The sequence below is a fragment of the Neoarius graeffei genome, chromosome 13 (assembly GCF_027579695.1).
Source record: "Neoarius graeffei isolate fNeoGra1 chromosome 13, fNeoGra1.pri, whole genome shotgun sequence".
Classification (NCBI taxonomy): domain Eukaryota; kingdom Metazoa; phylum Chordata; class Actinopteri; order Siluriformes; family Ariidae; genus Neoarius; species Neoarius graeffei.
Genome location: NC_083581.1, coordinates 35,059,144 through 35,076,156, shown reverse-complemented (window position 1 = coordinate 35,076,156; position 17,013 = coordinate 35,059,144). Strand labels below are relative to the sequence as shown.

Genomic DNA, 17,013 nt, shown 5'->3' with positions numbered 1-17,013 from the left:
CTCGGTAATGTGTCAGCAATGCAACTCAATACTTCGCAAAGTGTGTTTTCACAGTTTTTATATAGGTGCGCTGATTGTGCCTTAATCCTGTGCAGGTGTGAGTCGTTTACGGCACGCGCGAGAGTCCGCTTGGCGTGTGCGCTGTCCGGAGTGCGCCCGAGAGTCTATCTGATGCACGTGCCAAGGCATGCAGGTGCGACACTCTTGCACGACATTAGTACAAAATTAATGTAGATATAAATATCTTATGCCAAATTATTATGCCATGTTACAAAAAAAAAAAAATCCCAGTCCTCGTCTCCAATTTATGAGTCCAAAAGCAGTTAATGCACAAGTCTGAGTCAGAGTCATCAGTGCTCAAGTCCCAGTTCAGTCACGAGTCCTTAAAATTAGGGCACAAGTCGGACTCGAGTATTACAAGCCTGTAGGCCTGTAGCATATACAGTATTCTTGATATTAACAGGAACTTTGAACCTGAAATTTAAACCTCAGTAATCAACACGTACTATTTTTGGCAGGGACTGATTTTTATTTTATTCACCAATAGAAATAAGCTGTACATCAGGATGAACTAGAGACAATTCCCCTGTGGGAAATTGTGAGAGTGATGCAGTGCGCGTAGCAGTCACAGTTGCAGGAGCTGAGCTGTACTGTGTGAATGTGTGACTTGCCATGAGGCTACAAGCCTGTGTCTCTGAGAGGGAGCACCCCTAGCCTGGGCCCGCCCATCCTAAGTGTGACGCAACACGGGGGGCTGTTGCGTACTTAGTCTGGCAAGGCAAGCTATCTCCAGCTCTTCCAAGCTCCCGAAAAATCGGGAGCCAATCAACTTTGAGCATCTCCAATGGCCCTGGGTAGAGGCGTGTTCAAGGCAGTGACGTAGTAGAACTGCGACCGGAAGCCATAGATTGTTTACAGAATCTATGCCGGAAGCGCTTCATTCACTAGAAACATTACGAACATGGAGCAGCGGCAAGCCTTTGACACAGCGGTAGATGCTGTATTGAAAGCATTCAACGGGAAGTTCTCATTGAAAATGGAGCAAAGAGCAGCCCTGGAGGTATGGGATGTTTTCGCCTTGCTCCCGACCGGCTCCTCCTTCTTTTTCCTGTTACTCAAGCAGTTTCCGTCGCGTCACATACGTCAGAGGAAAGAGTGATGTGATTGGTTTAAGCTTCGTCACAGCCTTTTCTGGCTTCGACCAGTAGCAAACTGAGGCATTTCAGGGAAGCAGGTCAACCACGCACTTTGGGAAACGGTTGGGCTTAATATCTATGCCAGACCAAATGCTCGCAGAGCTTTGAAGTCGCGTTAGCCAGACTAGAGCAGCCCCTCCCTCCTGTGTGTGTGTGTGAGAGAGCGAGCAGCCCCTCACCCACCCGCGCGCTGCGAGCAGAGACACAGAAAGGGCAGTATTTGCTCAGAGTGCACCCTCCAAACAACGGGGATTTACACGAAAACGGAAGGAGATATTCACAAAATTCTTTCACATTGAGTGCCACAAGGCTCTCCTGAACACGTTGATGTAATTTTTTTGTCTGTAGTGTAAAAAATGAGGACGCTAGAGCGAGTTAAAACGAGTGACTTTTCTGATTTTGCAGTACAAGCGCTGCCACGTTTATAATGGGAGTCTATGGGGCAGCGCGCCTGTCCTCTCCTCACTGTCAGGCTTCTCATTCAAAAACTGTAAATCCTATCGTGTAGGTAGACACATTGTGTGAATCAGGACAAGTGTGGCTACTACTTTTGAGAAAATTGTGTGTGTAGAGTGAAAATTGTGGCTGAAAACACAGTGTAAAGGAGAAAGTTTGAGCCTTTGTTTCAGGCTGCCTACACTCTAAATTCCTGAGTCCCACTGGTGTGTAACGCAATAGACACCCATTATAAAGCCTGATTTTCTCCAGGCACCCACATGGTGTTTGAGCTTGGACTGATCAAAAAGTATAGAACCTAGCAAAAAAGTTGAATGCCAGATCCACACAGGAGAAGTTTCTCTATGTTTTAAAGTTTGAATCATGTCTCTAGGTGAAAGCATGCCAGAGCAGCGGAGGTTTGAAAAAGTGCTATGTTTTCCAATTAATTCCATAGAAATGAATGGGAAATTTTGGACGATTTTTTCGCGATGCAGTAATAGCATAGCAAGTCCGATCGAGCCGGACGTTTTGATATATTGCTTGTCTGTGTGCGACGTACGGTTATTGAGTTATTCGAAATCGAAATTTGTACGGAAGATGAACAAGTTTAAGAAGAAACACGCAGAAGCAAGCACTGCGTCACTAATTAGAAGTAATTCCCGAAATGGTGACAACCCAGTATTGCAGGAACCCAGGTATCCAGCTGATACCAGCAAAAAACAAAAATGTGGATCAGATATGGGGAAAAATACAGAATCTGATCCAACGGAAAAGTTTGGAATTGAATTTGGATTTTTTTTTTTTGGAACTGGAAGCATTTAAATATAAAGAGAGACCTGAGTATATTTTTGTTGAAGATTGTTTTAGGATTATGTTTATTCTAATCCAGTTTTACCAACTTAGCCTGTGCTTTGGCCATGTTAGATTTTTCAGCTTTGGTGTTTGATTTGTATAAATAAATAAATAGATAGATAAAATAAGTAAATATCAGATGCCAAACATGTCTCAGCTGACTGACTGCATTTGGGTGCAAATTGCCGGAGTTAAATTTTGGGTTAAAGTTTTAAAATTTTTAAATTTAAGTTTAGCATAAATACACAAGTGTTTACAGAAAATTGAAATTACGTGCATTGATTGGTCGAGAAATTCAGACTATTTCTCGATAATCACCCCAAGCAACTCGGCAAAATGGCAGCAAATCGTTTTGTCACCGTAAGTGAGGAAGAATTACAAATGATGAAAGAAAATGCTGTTCCTAAAAGCACTAAAGATGCTACGAAGTTTGGTCTAAAACTATTCAAAGGTAAGGTGGAATTGTGATTTATTTTATCGATTTCAAAATAAAGTATTTTATGTGAGTCAGCATAGATAAGTGACACTCTGCACCGCGCATTACATTTGCATGCTACTTTTAAAGACTGAAATAAATTATTTTTTATCATGATTTTTTAAAAATAATCACCTGTGTATTTATACTCTAACAATTATCCACCTCACGCTCAGTGAATATCGGTAAATAATAACTGAAGTCGAGCTTTTGGCGAATAATTGTTAATTAATAAGTACAGTGGTGCTTGAAAGTTTGTGAACCCTTTAGAATTTTCTATATTTCTGCATAAATATGAACTAAAACATCATCAGATTTTCACACAAGTCCTAAAAGTAGATAAAGAGAACCCAGTTAAACAAATGAGACAAAAATATTATACTTGGTCATTTATTTATTCAGGAAAATGATCCAATATTACATGTCTGTGAGTGGCAAAAGTATGTGAACCTTTGCTTTCAGTATCTGGTGTGACCCCCTTGTGCAGCAATAACTGCAACTAAACGTTTCCGGTAACTGTTGATCAGTCCTGCACACCGGCTTGGAGGAATTTTAGCCCATTCCTCCGTACAGAACAGCTTCAACTCTGGGATGTTGGTGGGTTTCCTCACATGAACTGCTCGCTTCAGGTCCTTCCACAACATTTCGATTGGATTAAGGTCAGGACTTTGACTTGGCCATTCCAGAACATTAACTTTATTCTTCTTTAACCATTCTTTGGTAGAATGACTTGTGTGCTTAGGGTCTTTGTCTTGCTGCATGACCCACCTTCTCTTGAGATTCAGTTCATGGACAGATGTCCTGACATTTTCCTTTAGAATTCGCTGGTATAATTCAGAATTCATTGTTCCATCAACGATGGCAAGCTGTCCTGGCCCAGATGCAGCAAAACAGGCCCAAACCATGATACTACCATCACCATGTTTCACAGATGGGATAAGGTTCTTTTGCTGGAATACAGCGTTTTCCTTGCTCCAAACATAATGCTTCTCATTTAAACCAAAAAGTTCTATTTTGGTCTCATCCGTCCACAAAACATTTTTCCAAAAGCCTTCTGGCTTGTCCACATGATCTTTAGCAAACTGCAGATGAGCAGCAATGTTCTTTTTGGAGAGCAGTGGCTTTCTCTTTGCAACCCTGCCATGCACATCATTGTTGTTCAGTGTTCTCCTGATGGTGTACTCATGAACATTAGCCAATGTGAGAGAGGCCTTCAGTTGCTTAGAAGTTACCCTGGGGTCCTTTGTGACCTCGCCGACTATTACAATGCTTGCTCTTGGAGTGATCTTTGTTGGTCAACCACTCCTGGGGAGGGTAACAATGGTCTTGAATTTCCTCCATTTGTACACAATCTGTCTGACTGTGGATTGGTAGAGTCCAAACTCTTTAAAGATGGTTTTGCAACCTTTTCCAGCCTGAAGAGCATCAACAACGCTTTTTCTGAGGTCCTCAGAAATCTCCTTTGTTTGTGCCATGATACACTTCCACAAACATGTGTTGTGAAGATCAGACTTTGATAGATCCCTGTTCTTTAAATAAAACAGGGTGCCCACTCACACCTGATTGTCATCCCATTGATTGAAAACACCTGACTCTAATTTCACCTTCAAATTAACTGCTAATCCCAGAGGTTCACATACTTTTGCCACTCACAGATATGTAATATTGGATCATTTTCCTCAATAAATAAATGACCAAGTATAATATTTTTGTCTCATTTGTTTAACTGGGTTCTCTTTATCTACTTTTAGGACTTGTGTGAAAATCTGATGATGTTTTAGGTCATATTTATGCAGGAATATAGAAAATTCTAAAGGGTTCACAAACTTTCAAGCACCACTGTATATTTAATAAAGTAACAAAAGTCACAAAATTGGTCTTTGTCTGGTTTATTGTCCAAAATATGCAGAACATCATAAAACCAAAGTGCAAATGAAATACATATTCCATACATAACTAGTGTAAGTGCATTTGTAAATACACACAAGACACAAACCAAAGCAAACAACTAGAGCATCATCAACCCCACCTCCTGCCCCCCCAACCTCATACAAGCTAGTATAATTTATACTAACAACGCACAGTAATAAAGCCATTAAAGGTGCGGTTTGTATTTTTGAGCTGTCTCAGGTGAATAACAATTGTAATGATAACACTAACAAACCTTTCCCTTTCCCTGAACTATATGTTTAAGGTGGTCTTTTAGGAATAAGAGGCCAAGCTGAGTATCTGTCTTTCATCTTAGGGCAGAGCTAACTGTCTGGGCTGAGGAAAAAAAAATGTGATTTTTTTTTTCCACATTTTCCATATCTGTGAAATTAGTATCTGTATATACACACACTTTAAAAAATTACAGACTGCAACTTTAATTTGCAGCCTTCTCTAGATCACTCTTGACAAAGAGCTACAATTTAAGTATCAGACAAAAACCCACATTATTTAGAAAACCGGAAATAAGCATTTAATCACACGTACGCTTGGTTAATTTTGGACACAAATTGCACTGAGGAAGTTTTCATAATTTGTTTTTTCTACTCATGCATGAGTAAGTCCGGGCGTATGGAGTGTTCCTGCGCGATGGCTGCCAGCTCCTTCAGGAACTCAGCATAAAGGAATGTGGCAAACACTCTGTTCCTGGACTGAGGAGGAATCTTGGGACATGGAGGGAGAGATTTCAGCAGCCGCCCAGAGACGTGTCCGTTGGGAAACCAGCCGAGTCCATGTTCCTGCAGGAAATCTCGCTCTGAGAGACAGTGAGGGTCGGGGAAAAGGTAGACAAATGGAGGAAATTGTTTTATGTCTATTGCGAGTTTTAGCCAAATTTGGCCACAGTGTAAAGAAAGCTTGACAGGAAGGTTGTTCTTGTGTCATGAATACTTTTCACCCATTTAGTTTCCATCAACCTGGAATACACTACATGTCCAAATTGAACAGACGCCCCTTCTGACTAGTGGATTTGGCCACACCCATTCCAGCCACACCCATTGCTAACAGGTCTATCGGCACTTTCAGACCAAACAGTTCAAGGAACTTAAGAGGAACTACCCACTGGGAAGCTCCCTCAAAAACTACATACCTTCAAGGATTTTTTTTTTCTGTTTGCATTCACACCACCAGTAAGAATGCTGAAGTGACATAAGCCATCTTGCTAGTGTGATATTAGCAGGAACTGCTAATGAAGATTTTTATATTTCACTTAGACGTAACAAAATTGCACTGTATTTCCTCCATTGCATATATGCTCAGTAAAGCCTGGACTTCTCCATTTGTCTGTACCATTTTTTTAATACAAATATTAGTAGCTGTTTTCTTTCCATTGTTAACGTTTTACATAACCTCAAGAGTTTGATTCCCTACTTGCATCTGTATTGCAGCGTGCCTTGTCAGATGGTACCGGTAGTAGGCAGAGCCGGCCCATGGCATAGGCAATATAGGCAAATGCTAAGGGCACTGCGTCCATCCAGGGGCGCAGAAACGGGGGGAGAAAAATTATGACTTCCACTATTCTGAAAACGAGTCAGCATTATAATGTCTTAGCCTAATTTAATTGTACAGCAAAGCATGTAGTCAGGGTGCGATTTGTCAAAAAAAGCGGGGTGGGGTGTGGTGGTGGTTGTTAATCATGAAACAATAAGCGCTCAACAGTGGTTCGTCCTGTCTATAGTGTGTCTTTGGGCGCACAAGTATGCATCCGCGGCTATTCTCTGTTTTGGCCATGTAATAGCCTAAGTGCAAAGTGTGCCCAGGGGCGCCAAGGGCGACCAAAACCCCACCAAAAAGGAGGGATGGAGTTATTGAATGGAGATGTTACCAAGTGCATCAGTGGTGTACAGTGTTTTCAACCACTGTGCTGCCGAACTCTAGTACCGCGGAACACTAGTGTGCCGTGAGAGATCACCAAGTGTACCGTGGAAAATTATAGAATGACTGTATATTGTAAATATTGGCAACAGCGTTTTAGTTTCAGTCAACATTTTCTATTGGTGATGTGCCTTGAGATTTTTTCATTGAAAAAAGTGCGCCCTGGCTCAAAAAGGTTGAAAAACAAGTGTAGCCTACGCAGTAGTGGTCAGTGATTTCCTTATGCCTACTAAAAATGCACAATGATAGGTTATAAGGGGGGCGGGGGGAGCGGTGTTCATCGGGGAATGAGAATGGCTATCCACTGCAAAAAGTAGCTCAGACTACAAGTGCTTAAATGAAGAAATCCAAACTCTCGGGTGCGCAAGGGCGCAAACGAAGGCTACAGGAAGAAACAAATAGAGCGAAGTCGTAAGTCTGATCTAATCTCTCATATCAACCATTATAGTGGCAAATTAATATTTTAGATGCCTGAATCAATGTCTGCCTAGCTAACTAGATGCAAACAGCAACAGACTTCAATAACAAAGTACCCATAATAGCACTTTTGTTTGAAAATACAGCCCATTGATGTCCTAACAGGGTGCTTAAGTTTGCACAATTTAGAAATGTAGAATTTTTTATTCATTTAATTTGTTAATTCTTCAGAGATGACTTAACTTTTAATAGCAAAAAAGAAACTAAAAATAATTTCTTGTTTATTGTCCATGCACTATACTCTGAACAGGGTGCGGAAGAGTTTTTGCCCATTATATGGAGATATGTATTGAATTTGTGTGGTCATTTTACTTTGTGACACTTTATGTTAATAATGATAACAATAATAACAATAATGAAAAAGATAAAAATGACTTCTTGTTTATTGTCCATGCACCGTACATTGTTTAATAGTAATAGAATAGAGTGATTAGATTAAAGTGTTATTTAGATGTTATAAGAGGGTTTTTTTTCTTGGGGGGGGGCACCAAAACTCAATCTCGCCTAGGGCAGCCAAAGACCTAGAGCCGGCCCTGGTAGTAGGTACCAGTTTTATGATGGTCTTTGCTATGATCCGACCACAAGTAAAACTCACGATCTCCCAGTTGAGAGGTGAACATGATAACAACTACGCCAGCTCGCGGTTACTAGAGGACTAGCCTTCCCACTATAACCCTAGCTATGCAGTAGGCGAGAGGCTGAGGGCTACAGAAACGGAGATCGGCATCGCACCCGTGCGCCTCAAAGAGCTGGGTACTAGGACAGGAGACTGCCTGGGAAGACCAGATCCTGGCATGGGAGGGACTTTTTTTTAATGTTTGACATGGATTTTAAAAAAAGACAGTTGCCAGTGCTGCATTGGCCCATGTTCAACCAGTCAACATGCACTTACTCAGGACCAATCATTGTAGACTTATGTCTCTCGTGGTTCCTCTTGTGCTGGGAGAATACGTACCCTGAAGCAGGAGCTAAAAACGTCCCTCACAAGTGTTCTAAGAACTACACTTCCTGCAGTGCGGACACACAAAAAAGAGGGAACGTCCTCCAAGAGTTCTAAGAACTATGAAAAAGTTGCTCTGGAAAGCGCCTTATCAGATAAAGCATACAACCATGAAATACAACTCCATATACAAATACAGTACTGTGTTTAACTGGCATGCCTATAGAAGGTTAAAAAACAAAAAGGCAGAGCTTGGAACGCATTCAAATATTCACGAGTCTGTAAAGTTACACTATAAGACACAGTGGTGTCTTAGTGGTGTTGTCTCACAGCAAGAAGGTTCGGAGTTTGAACCTGCCAGTCGACTAGGGTCTTTTTGTGTGGAGTTTGCATGTTCTCCCGGTGCCTGTGTGGGTTTTCTCTGGGTGCTCTGGTTTCCTCCCAAAGAGATGCAGAGTAGGTCAACTGGTTACTCTAAATTGCCAATAGGCGTGAATGTGAGTGTGAATGGTTGTTCATCTCTGTGCCAGTTGATTGGTGAACTGAGCGGGGTGTAACCCACCTCTCACCCAAAGTCATCTGGGATTGGCTCAAGCTTCCCCTGCAACCCTGCTGGATAAGCTTTATAGATAATCGTAGATAATTTATGGATGGATGGACGGATGGATGGGTTTCTGATTTATTTACCCAGTATCCATCTTTGACTTGTCTTCATGCAGGCGTAATCATTTTTTTATGATCTAATGCAAAATGTCTTCCTTCATATTCACTATATTTGCTAATACTACATATAACATAATGTAACATTATGTATTATATTGTCATGTGGACTACATAGTGAACGCCATTTACAAAACAATAATCTTTACTAGGTTCCCAAAATGGGGTCTTCATACCTAATTTACAAGTGCTGTAAAAACAAATAATTATAATTACAAATAATATAAAATTAATGAAAATATTTTAAGGAAATATATAGAAATGAGTTATCAGTTATAAGAGTACTATTCACAAATGTTATCATCAAACTTAACAGAACTAGGTGTACAACCATCTTTCAAAATAATGCAACTTTAAGCTACGTTTAAAAATGGATACTGATAGAGACTTGGAAATTGCCTCAGGGAGTGAATTCCAGGCAGAGACCCGTCTCTAAAGAAATGAGTTCTGGCCTTGGCAGTATGACACTGGGGGATATTCAGATTGTTACTATTCCTAGTATTATTTGAGATCAAGCAGCTAAAACATACTCATATGACGCATACTCTATTCCTTCCATCCATTATCTGTAACCGCTTATCCTGTGCAGGGTCGCAGGCAAGCTGGAGCCTATCCCAGCTGAGTATGGACGAGAGGTGGGGTACACCCTAGACAAGTCACCAGATCGTCACAGGGCTGACACATAGAGACACACAACCATTCACACCTACGGTCAATTTAGAGCCACCAATTATCCTAACCTGCATGTCTTTGGACTGTGGGGGGAAACCGGAACACCCGGAGGAAACCCACACAGACACGGGGAGAACATGCAAACTCCGCACAGAAAGGCCCCTGTCGGCCCCTGGGCTCAAACCCAGAACCTTCTTACTGTGAGGCGACAGTGCTAACCAGGACACCACCGTGCCTCCCCTACTCTATTCTCTTTTGGGAGTGTAAAAAAAATAGCTAAAAAAATTATAGGAATCCTGGTCCTAAATGCAACAAGTGTGTAGAAAAGGTTTCAACATACTGTACTTTCAAAAAGTAATTTGAACATGGATTTATCGTTTGCCTTGTATACATAAATATTATTAAAAAATTGAACAGTAGTTGAATTTTCACTAAAATTCATCCATAGAGTCCTAACCAAAACATGCACAAAAATCATTTTCACCTCTATCCTTTAAGGCTTCGTCTCTGAGCAGCAGATACTGAGCGACATCTCGTACCATCTGAGCAAACTCTGGCCTGGAGGATGCAATCTGCTCAATCTGGCAACCCACAGAAACCAGTACCTGAAATACGAACACGTGTGTGTCATTGCGAATACAATCTCCACACTACATGAGTTATACACATTATTACTGAAAAAAATGAGACCTGGTAGAGAGAGCAGACGCTGGGTTGGAACACAGCTTGGGTGTTAAGCAGGAAGCAGCGCAGCAGGGGCTGGGGATATGCTGCCAGCTGAGCCAGGATTCCCGTCACCAGAAGGTTCACTTCCACAGAATTCTCCAGCATGTTCTCCAGGCGAGAGAGCAGCACGCTGATGAAAGGGCCTGCAGGAGAGCATAGAAATCAGTAAATTATGTCCGTGGTTCAGGCAAACTATTTGTTTAGTTAAGAGTTCCCTTTCTGAGAAAAAAAACCCCTCACCTGTAAACATGACATGTTTCCTTCCATCACCATCTCCCTGCTCGGCTCCTTCATTCCTCTCATCATCTTCATCATCAGTGCAAATCGAAGTAAAGTCAGTTTCCATCTCTTCGCCATGCAATAGCACAGTCAGCCTCTGGAAATAAACGTTATCTCCCAGCATGCTCTCTTTATCCCAGTCAATGAGCTGGAGGCACTGGGAAATAAAGTCGTCTCCAGTATTTTCCAAAAATGAGGTGTTGGACGTATCTTGATGTCCCTCTTCTAAAACCGTGCTCTGGTTCTGGTGAACGTGAGCAGATTTATCATTCGATTGGTCTGCTTTCTTCTCATCAGTATGTCCATTCAATAAAAAAGAAGCTTCTTCTGATTCCTGCTTTTGCACCTTATTGTTCATGTCAATCTCTGTACAGCTGTTGGTGTAAAGGTGTGTGTTGTTTGTTTCAGTTTCCATTGTCTTGCCATTTTGACTCCTGGAAGTGTTTTTTAAAGACGCAATCCGGTCATCTTGTGCATCCTTCTGTGCAATGAGATTATAAACCAATACATCATCCTGGAACTCTGAGTCTTCGATGTAAGACCCGTGAATCAGCATGATGGCACTTTTCCGCATCTCCTGAATGTGTTGCGGAGCTTGAGGATGCTCTACAAAATGGAAATCCTGGTTTTCCTCTACATCTGGAGCGGCATCATAACTGTCGTCCCATTCCAGCTCTGGTGTCCGACTCAAACTAGACTTGTGTGGGGGTGGGGGTTGGAGCGGAGGAGTGGTGAGAGGTGGACACTCGTCCTCATCCCTCTCTCCATCGTCCTGCTCCTTGAGCTCCTCTTCTCCTTGGTAGTCCCCGGATGAGGGATTGAGTCCGTCATAAGGGGCAGACCATACCTGACACGCCTGCACGCTGGTGCTGATGATGCTGCGTGCATCACTCAAGTATTGGAGGTAGTTTTTGTGTATCAGTGGTTCAGAGTTCATCCAGTGAGAATTTCCCAAACCATCCCCACCAACGAAAAGATCTTCAAACCCTGGAATGAAAGGTGCACCAGTAGGTTTATAGGAGAAATATTAGAAATATTGCATTATAAAAATCGAGATAATAGGGACCACAGTGTATTAATAATTTTAGTGCTAGTTTAATTGCTGTAGTTCCTTTTATTTTTTAAAGTACACAAACTTCTATACACAGATCAGTTCTGAACAGCATTTGGATTAGACAATTTCAACACTCTATCAGCTGTTTTATCATTACCCATGTTCCCCATTAGCAGCCCTTCAGTGACCTTTGACCAGAGAATGTAGTCTGGTTTAGGGGGGAGTGTTGGGGAAGTGCAGGGTCTCGCCATGAGGAACGAAGGAGTGAGAGAGATAAAAGCAGTAGCACTGGAAGAGTAGCAGTCTCGCTCTCGGAGTCTACGTTGCCCCTTACACTGCAGGTGAGAGCATGGAATCAGATACCTGAAAGACAAGACGAAGAGGTGGATTAAAAAAGACCACACAAAGACCACATTTGGAAACATAATATGAATAAATCAGTAATATGGTATTACTACTCACTCATTATACTCAACAGGAAGACGGTAGGAGAAACAGGAAGTCTTAGTTTTACCTGAGAATGAGCTGCAGCATGACGTCCTCACAGTACAGACCAATCAGAGTGCGAAACAGAGCCAGAGATACCGTCCCCAACTACAACGCCGAGAAAAAATAGAAATAGTCTGAAGCAGGTGATTGGAGGCGGAGCTAGCGACACTGTTCATTGCTGATTGTGATATTTAATATTGACACATAATGAAAACCACATGCAAACCTGAAAAGGAGTGTTGATTCTGCTGACGAGCGTATCAAGAATGTTGACATTGTCATGACGATGCTTGAGGATGAAAATAAGGAAGGTCTGAAGGAGGGCGGGGTCAGAAATATGCCTTAAAAAGAGCTCCAGATAAGCTGTTGTTGTCATCACTTCCTCCAACGTCGACTGATCAGTTAACACGCAGAGTAGAACAAGTTAAGACCAATCAGAGATCACAAGGCAAAATAAATAAAGGCAAGTAAACAACCAATAATCACCTTGTGTAATGCAGGCGCCATGACTGGCACAAGGAAACCGTTATAGATGTACCCAAGCAGCTGAGCTCTGACAGTGTGATGGGCTACCTGGAAACAAACAAACAAAATCACACACACTCACAGGATACAGATCCATCCATCCATTATCTGTAACCACTTATCCTGTGGGTGGCACGGTGGTGTAGTGATTAGCGCTGTCGCCTCACAGCAAGAAGGTCCGGGTTCGAGCCCCGTGGCCGGCGAAGGCCTTTCTGTGCGGGGTTTGCATGTTCTCCCTGTGTCCGCGTGGGTTTCCTCCGGGTGCTCCGGTTTCCCCCACAGTCCAAAGACATGCAGGTTAAGTTAACTGGTGATTCTAAATTGACCGTAGGTGTGAATGTGAGTGTGAATGGTTGTCTGTGTCTATGTGTCAGCCCTGTGATGACCTGGCGACTTGTCCAGGGTGTACCCCGCCTTTTGCCCGTAGTCAGCTGGGATAGGCTCCAGCTTGCCTGCGACCCTGTAGAACAGGATAAAGCGGCTACAGATAATGAGATGAGATGAGACTTATCCTGTGCAGGGTAGTGGGCAAGCTGGAGCCTATTCCAGCTGACTGTGGGTGAGTGGCAGGGTACACCCTGGACAAGTCACCAGATCATCACAGGACTGGCACAGAGACAAACAACAACAACAACAACTCACACTCACGGTCAATTTAGAGCCACCAATTAGCCTAACCTGCATATCTTTGGACTGTAGGGGAAACCAGAGCACCCAGAGGAAACCCACGCAGAAAGGCCCCCGTCAGCTGCTGGGCTTGAACCCAGAACCTTCTTGCTGTGAGGTCACAGTGCTAACCACTACACCACTGTACTAACATCCATTCATCCATCCATCCATTATCTGTAGCCGCTTATCCTGTTCTACAGGGTCGCAGGCGAGCTGAAGCCTGTCCCAGCTGACTACGGGCGAGAGGCGGGGTACACCCTGGACAAGTCGCCAGATCATCACAGGGCTGACACATAGAGACAAACAACCATTCACACTCAGAATGGCCCCTGTCAGCTGCTGGGCTCGAACTCAGAACCTTCTTGCTGTGAGGCGATAGTGCTAACCACTACACCACCGTACCACCCCATACAGATACAGCATACCAATATTCAACTCGATCGGACTTGATTCCTGAGAAACAGTTATTGGAACTTAACCCCACCCCCTAACAATGACCATGCCCCAAAATTGGCAGATTTTCTCAAAATCTGTTCCTGAACAAACTTTTCATATTTTGTGCGAAAGTATTTATCCTATCATGAGTTACATCCATTTGCATAATTTAGGTTCTGCATGGCCTAAAAGTTAGAGAAGCAGCTTTGGGACCAAAAGGTTGTCGGCTTGATTTCCTGGATCAGCAGGAATGGCTGAAGTGCCCTTGAGCAAGGCGCCTAACCCCCAACTGCTCCCCAGGCTGCTCTGGGTATGTTGTACGTCACTTTGGATAAGAGTGTCTGCTGAATGCCTGTAATGTAATGTAATGAATTGATTGTGGTGGCCATATTTTTTTGAGGAACAGATGTCCATGAGTAGCTTGAAACCAATTGTTTGATGAACAGCCAAAATTCCTAGGATTACTTGAAAAAAAGGTTTTTATGATGCAAAAAGCATTGGTTCAGAGTTACTGATTCGAGGATCAGAGGGTTGGGAGTTCGAGCCCCAGCACTGCCAATCTGCCACTATTGAGCCATTGGGAAAGGCCCTTAACCCTATAGGCTCAACCTAACCACATCAACCCCAAAGAAAATCAGGGGGAAAAAAATAAATAAATAAACATAATGGTGGAATTTAATGGGCGGGTCCAAGATGAGGGCCCAGATGGATTTGACATAAGCCAATCAATTAGAGGGGAAGAATGAATGACTTAGGCCAAAACATAAACCATTGTGCTATAGCACCACCAATAGGTACAACTTGATAATTTCATTTTTCATGCGGATGAAGTTTCACAGTTTGGGATGCACGTTTCTGACACTGCCTCACCTTACACACTGTGCTGCAGAAGTGTAGAGAGTTGAGGAACTGTATGAGTGCTGGCACCTGCATCCAATCCGCTTCCTCCACACAATGCCATTCTTCACTGTAGATCTCCAGCTTCGCCGGAAGCCAGGAATACAGACCACTCAACCCTGTGGCCAAGACCTACATACACATGTAACTTGTTGTGAGAGACAGGAGTTATTATAAAATCAGAATCATAATCCAAGTCCATAATGAGGGTACGATGTGACCATCACCATCCCAAAGTTTACTCTTTTGTATAACAGCGCATTCTGAAGTGCTTTATTCCTCACAACTAATAGCCAATTACTTTTTTCCTTTTAAAAAGAATGACACATCATGCTTTTATCATTTTATATTTAATATTTATAGTTAATGTTGTGGGGCGGCACGGTGGTGTAGTGGTTAGCGCTGTTGCCTCACAGCAAGAAGGTCCGGGTTCGAGCCCCGTGGCCGGCGAGGGCCTTTCTGTGTGGAGTTTGCACGTTCTCCCCGTGTCCGCATGGGTTTCCTCCGGGTGCTCCAGTTTCCCCCACAGTCCAAAGACATGCAGGTTAGGTTAACTGGTGACTCTAAATTGACCGTAGGTGTGAATGGTTGTCTGTGTCTATGTGTCAGCCCTGTGATGACCTGGCGACTTGTCCAGGGTGTACCCCGCCTTTCGCCCGTAGTCAGCTGGGATAGGCTCCAGCTTGCCTGCGACCCTGTAGAACAGGATAAAGCGGCTAGAGATAATGAGATGAGTTAATGTTGTGAAATGCCCTTGAGACAAGTAGGTTCCTGCTATCACTTACATTTTGTCTTGAGGACTTTTCTCTGGCAGAAAATATACATATTAGTGCTCTTATATATGTACCAATCAGCCATAACATTATGACCACTGATAACATTGATTAATTGATTATCTCATTACAATGGCACCTGTCAAGGGGTGGGGTATATTAGGCAGCAAGATAACAATCAGTTCTCGAAGTTGATGTGTTGGAAGCAGGAAAAATGGGCAAGCGTACGGATCTGAGTGACTTTGACAAAGGCCAAATTGTGATGGCTAGATGACTGGGTCTGAGCATCTCCAAAATGGCACATTGTGTAGGGTGTTCCTGGTATGCAGGGGTTAGTACTGAACAAAAGTAGTCCAAGGAAGGACAACCAGTGAACTGGCGACAGGGTCATGGGTGTCGAAGGCTCATTGATTCACATGGGGCACGAAGGCTAATCCATATGGTCCAATCCCACAAAAGAGCTACCGTACTGTAGCACAAACTGCTGAAAAAGTTAATGCTGAGACCGTTCTGTTTTAGCCAGCATTAACTTTTTCACCAGTTTGTGCTACAGTAGCTCTTCTGTAGGATTGGACCATATGAAACAAGTGGACACTTGACAACAAATTAATTGGTTTTATGATTACATACACCTCAGCCTTTGTTTCTTTTAGCTATGTGCAAACTGAAAGCCAGCCAAACCACACAGCAAACCAACCAAAAGTATGAATTTTGCTTTTGCTTGGTAAATGCCCTAAATGACTGCTAACATGGGAGACTCATTCCATAACTGTTCAAAAAGTCCCCTTCATTTTATCAAAAATTATATTTTTCTTTGTTAAAGAACAGCACATGGCGTATCCACTGTGCTGTGATACTACAGAAACTATAACGTATTATATACACCGCATGAATAGAATAGTGTGCTTTGCCTTGCAGCTGGAAGTACTCTCAGAGCTGCTGTTATAGGAAATTAATCAACACCTCCTGAATAAACAGAACAGAGAATTCAAAATTGTTGTGGTCCTTCTGTCTGCTTGTGTGGTGATTTTATACCCTTGATGTAACCACATACATATGTAACCATGCACACATGCCTTGATGTCATCATATAAACAATAATTTGGTTTATGATGACTGTATTTTGATTCATATGTAAACACACACACCTTGATGTAATCCCATAAGCAGTAATGTGATTTATGATGATTATATATTAATTCAAAGCCAAGTATGTTGATTTTCAGTAAAGAGTAAATTAAGTTAATTCTATTAAAAGAAATAATAAATTGGTTTACGAATACAGTAAAGACATTGAGATTGCTTATACTGAAGGTTGTTTTCTATTAAATCACAGGCCTATTCAAAAAGTGTATTATTCTAACTCCAGCACCTACAGTGTTATCATATGTTGTAATGAGCGAGCCAAAACCATGTTGAATCAAGCAATTGTTCATTCTGGAGTGTTTTGCATGTTAATATAATACATTTTATCAAGTTATTCTGAATCAGGTATTGTTACAAGCTGCATTTTCATCTCATCTCATTATCTCTAG

General features: G+C 42.4%; 1 protein-coding gene across 5 annotated transcripts in view; it reads right to left on the bottom strand.

Moving 5' to 3' along the window:
• Positions 1 to 4,844: 4,844 nt before the first annotated feature.
• Positions 4,845 to 17,013, bottom strand: part of LOC132896642 (FHF complex subunit HOOK-interacting protein 1A) — a 37,649-nt gene continuing 25,480 nt past the window's right edge. For all 5 annotated transcript variants that reach the window (XM_060937627.1, XM_060937629.1, XM_060937628.1 and 2 more), the window contains 9 exons: positions 14,679 to 14,837; positions 12,666 to 12,752; positions 12,406 to 12,573; positions 12,205 to 12,284; positions 11,848 to 12,053; positions 10,598 to 11,623; positions 10,322 to 10,500; positions 10,116 to 10,236; positions 4,845 to 5,704 (listed from right to left, as the gene is read on the bottom strand). In XM_060937627.1, coding sequence (XP_060793610.1) covers positions 5,493 to 5,704; positions 10,116 to 10,236; positions 10,322 to 10,500; positions 10,598 to 11,623; positions 11,848 to 12,053; positions 12,205 to 12,284; positions 12,406 to 12,573; positions 12,666 to 12,752; positions 14,679 to 14,837 — 2,238 coding nt within the window. In that variant the 3' untranslated portion in view covers positions 4,845 to 5,492. The remainder of the gene's footprint in view (positions 5,705 to 10,115; positions 10,237 to 10,321; positions 10,501 to 10,597; positions 11,624 to 11,847; positions 12,054 to 12,204; positions 12,285 to 12,405; positions 12,574 to 12,665; positions 12,753 to 14,678; positions 14,838 to 17,013) is intronic.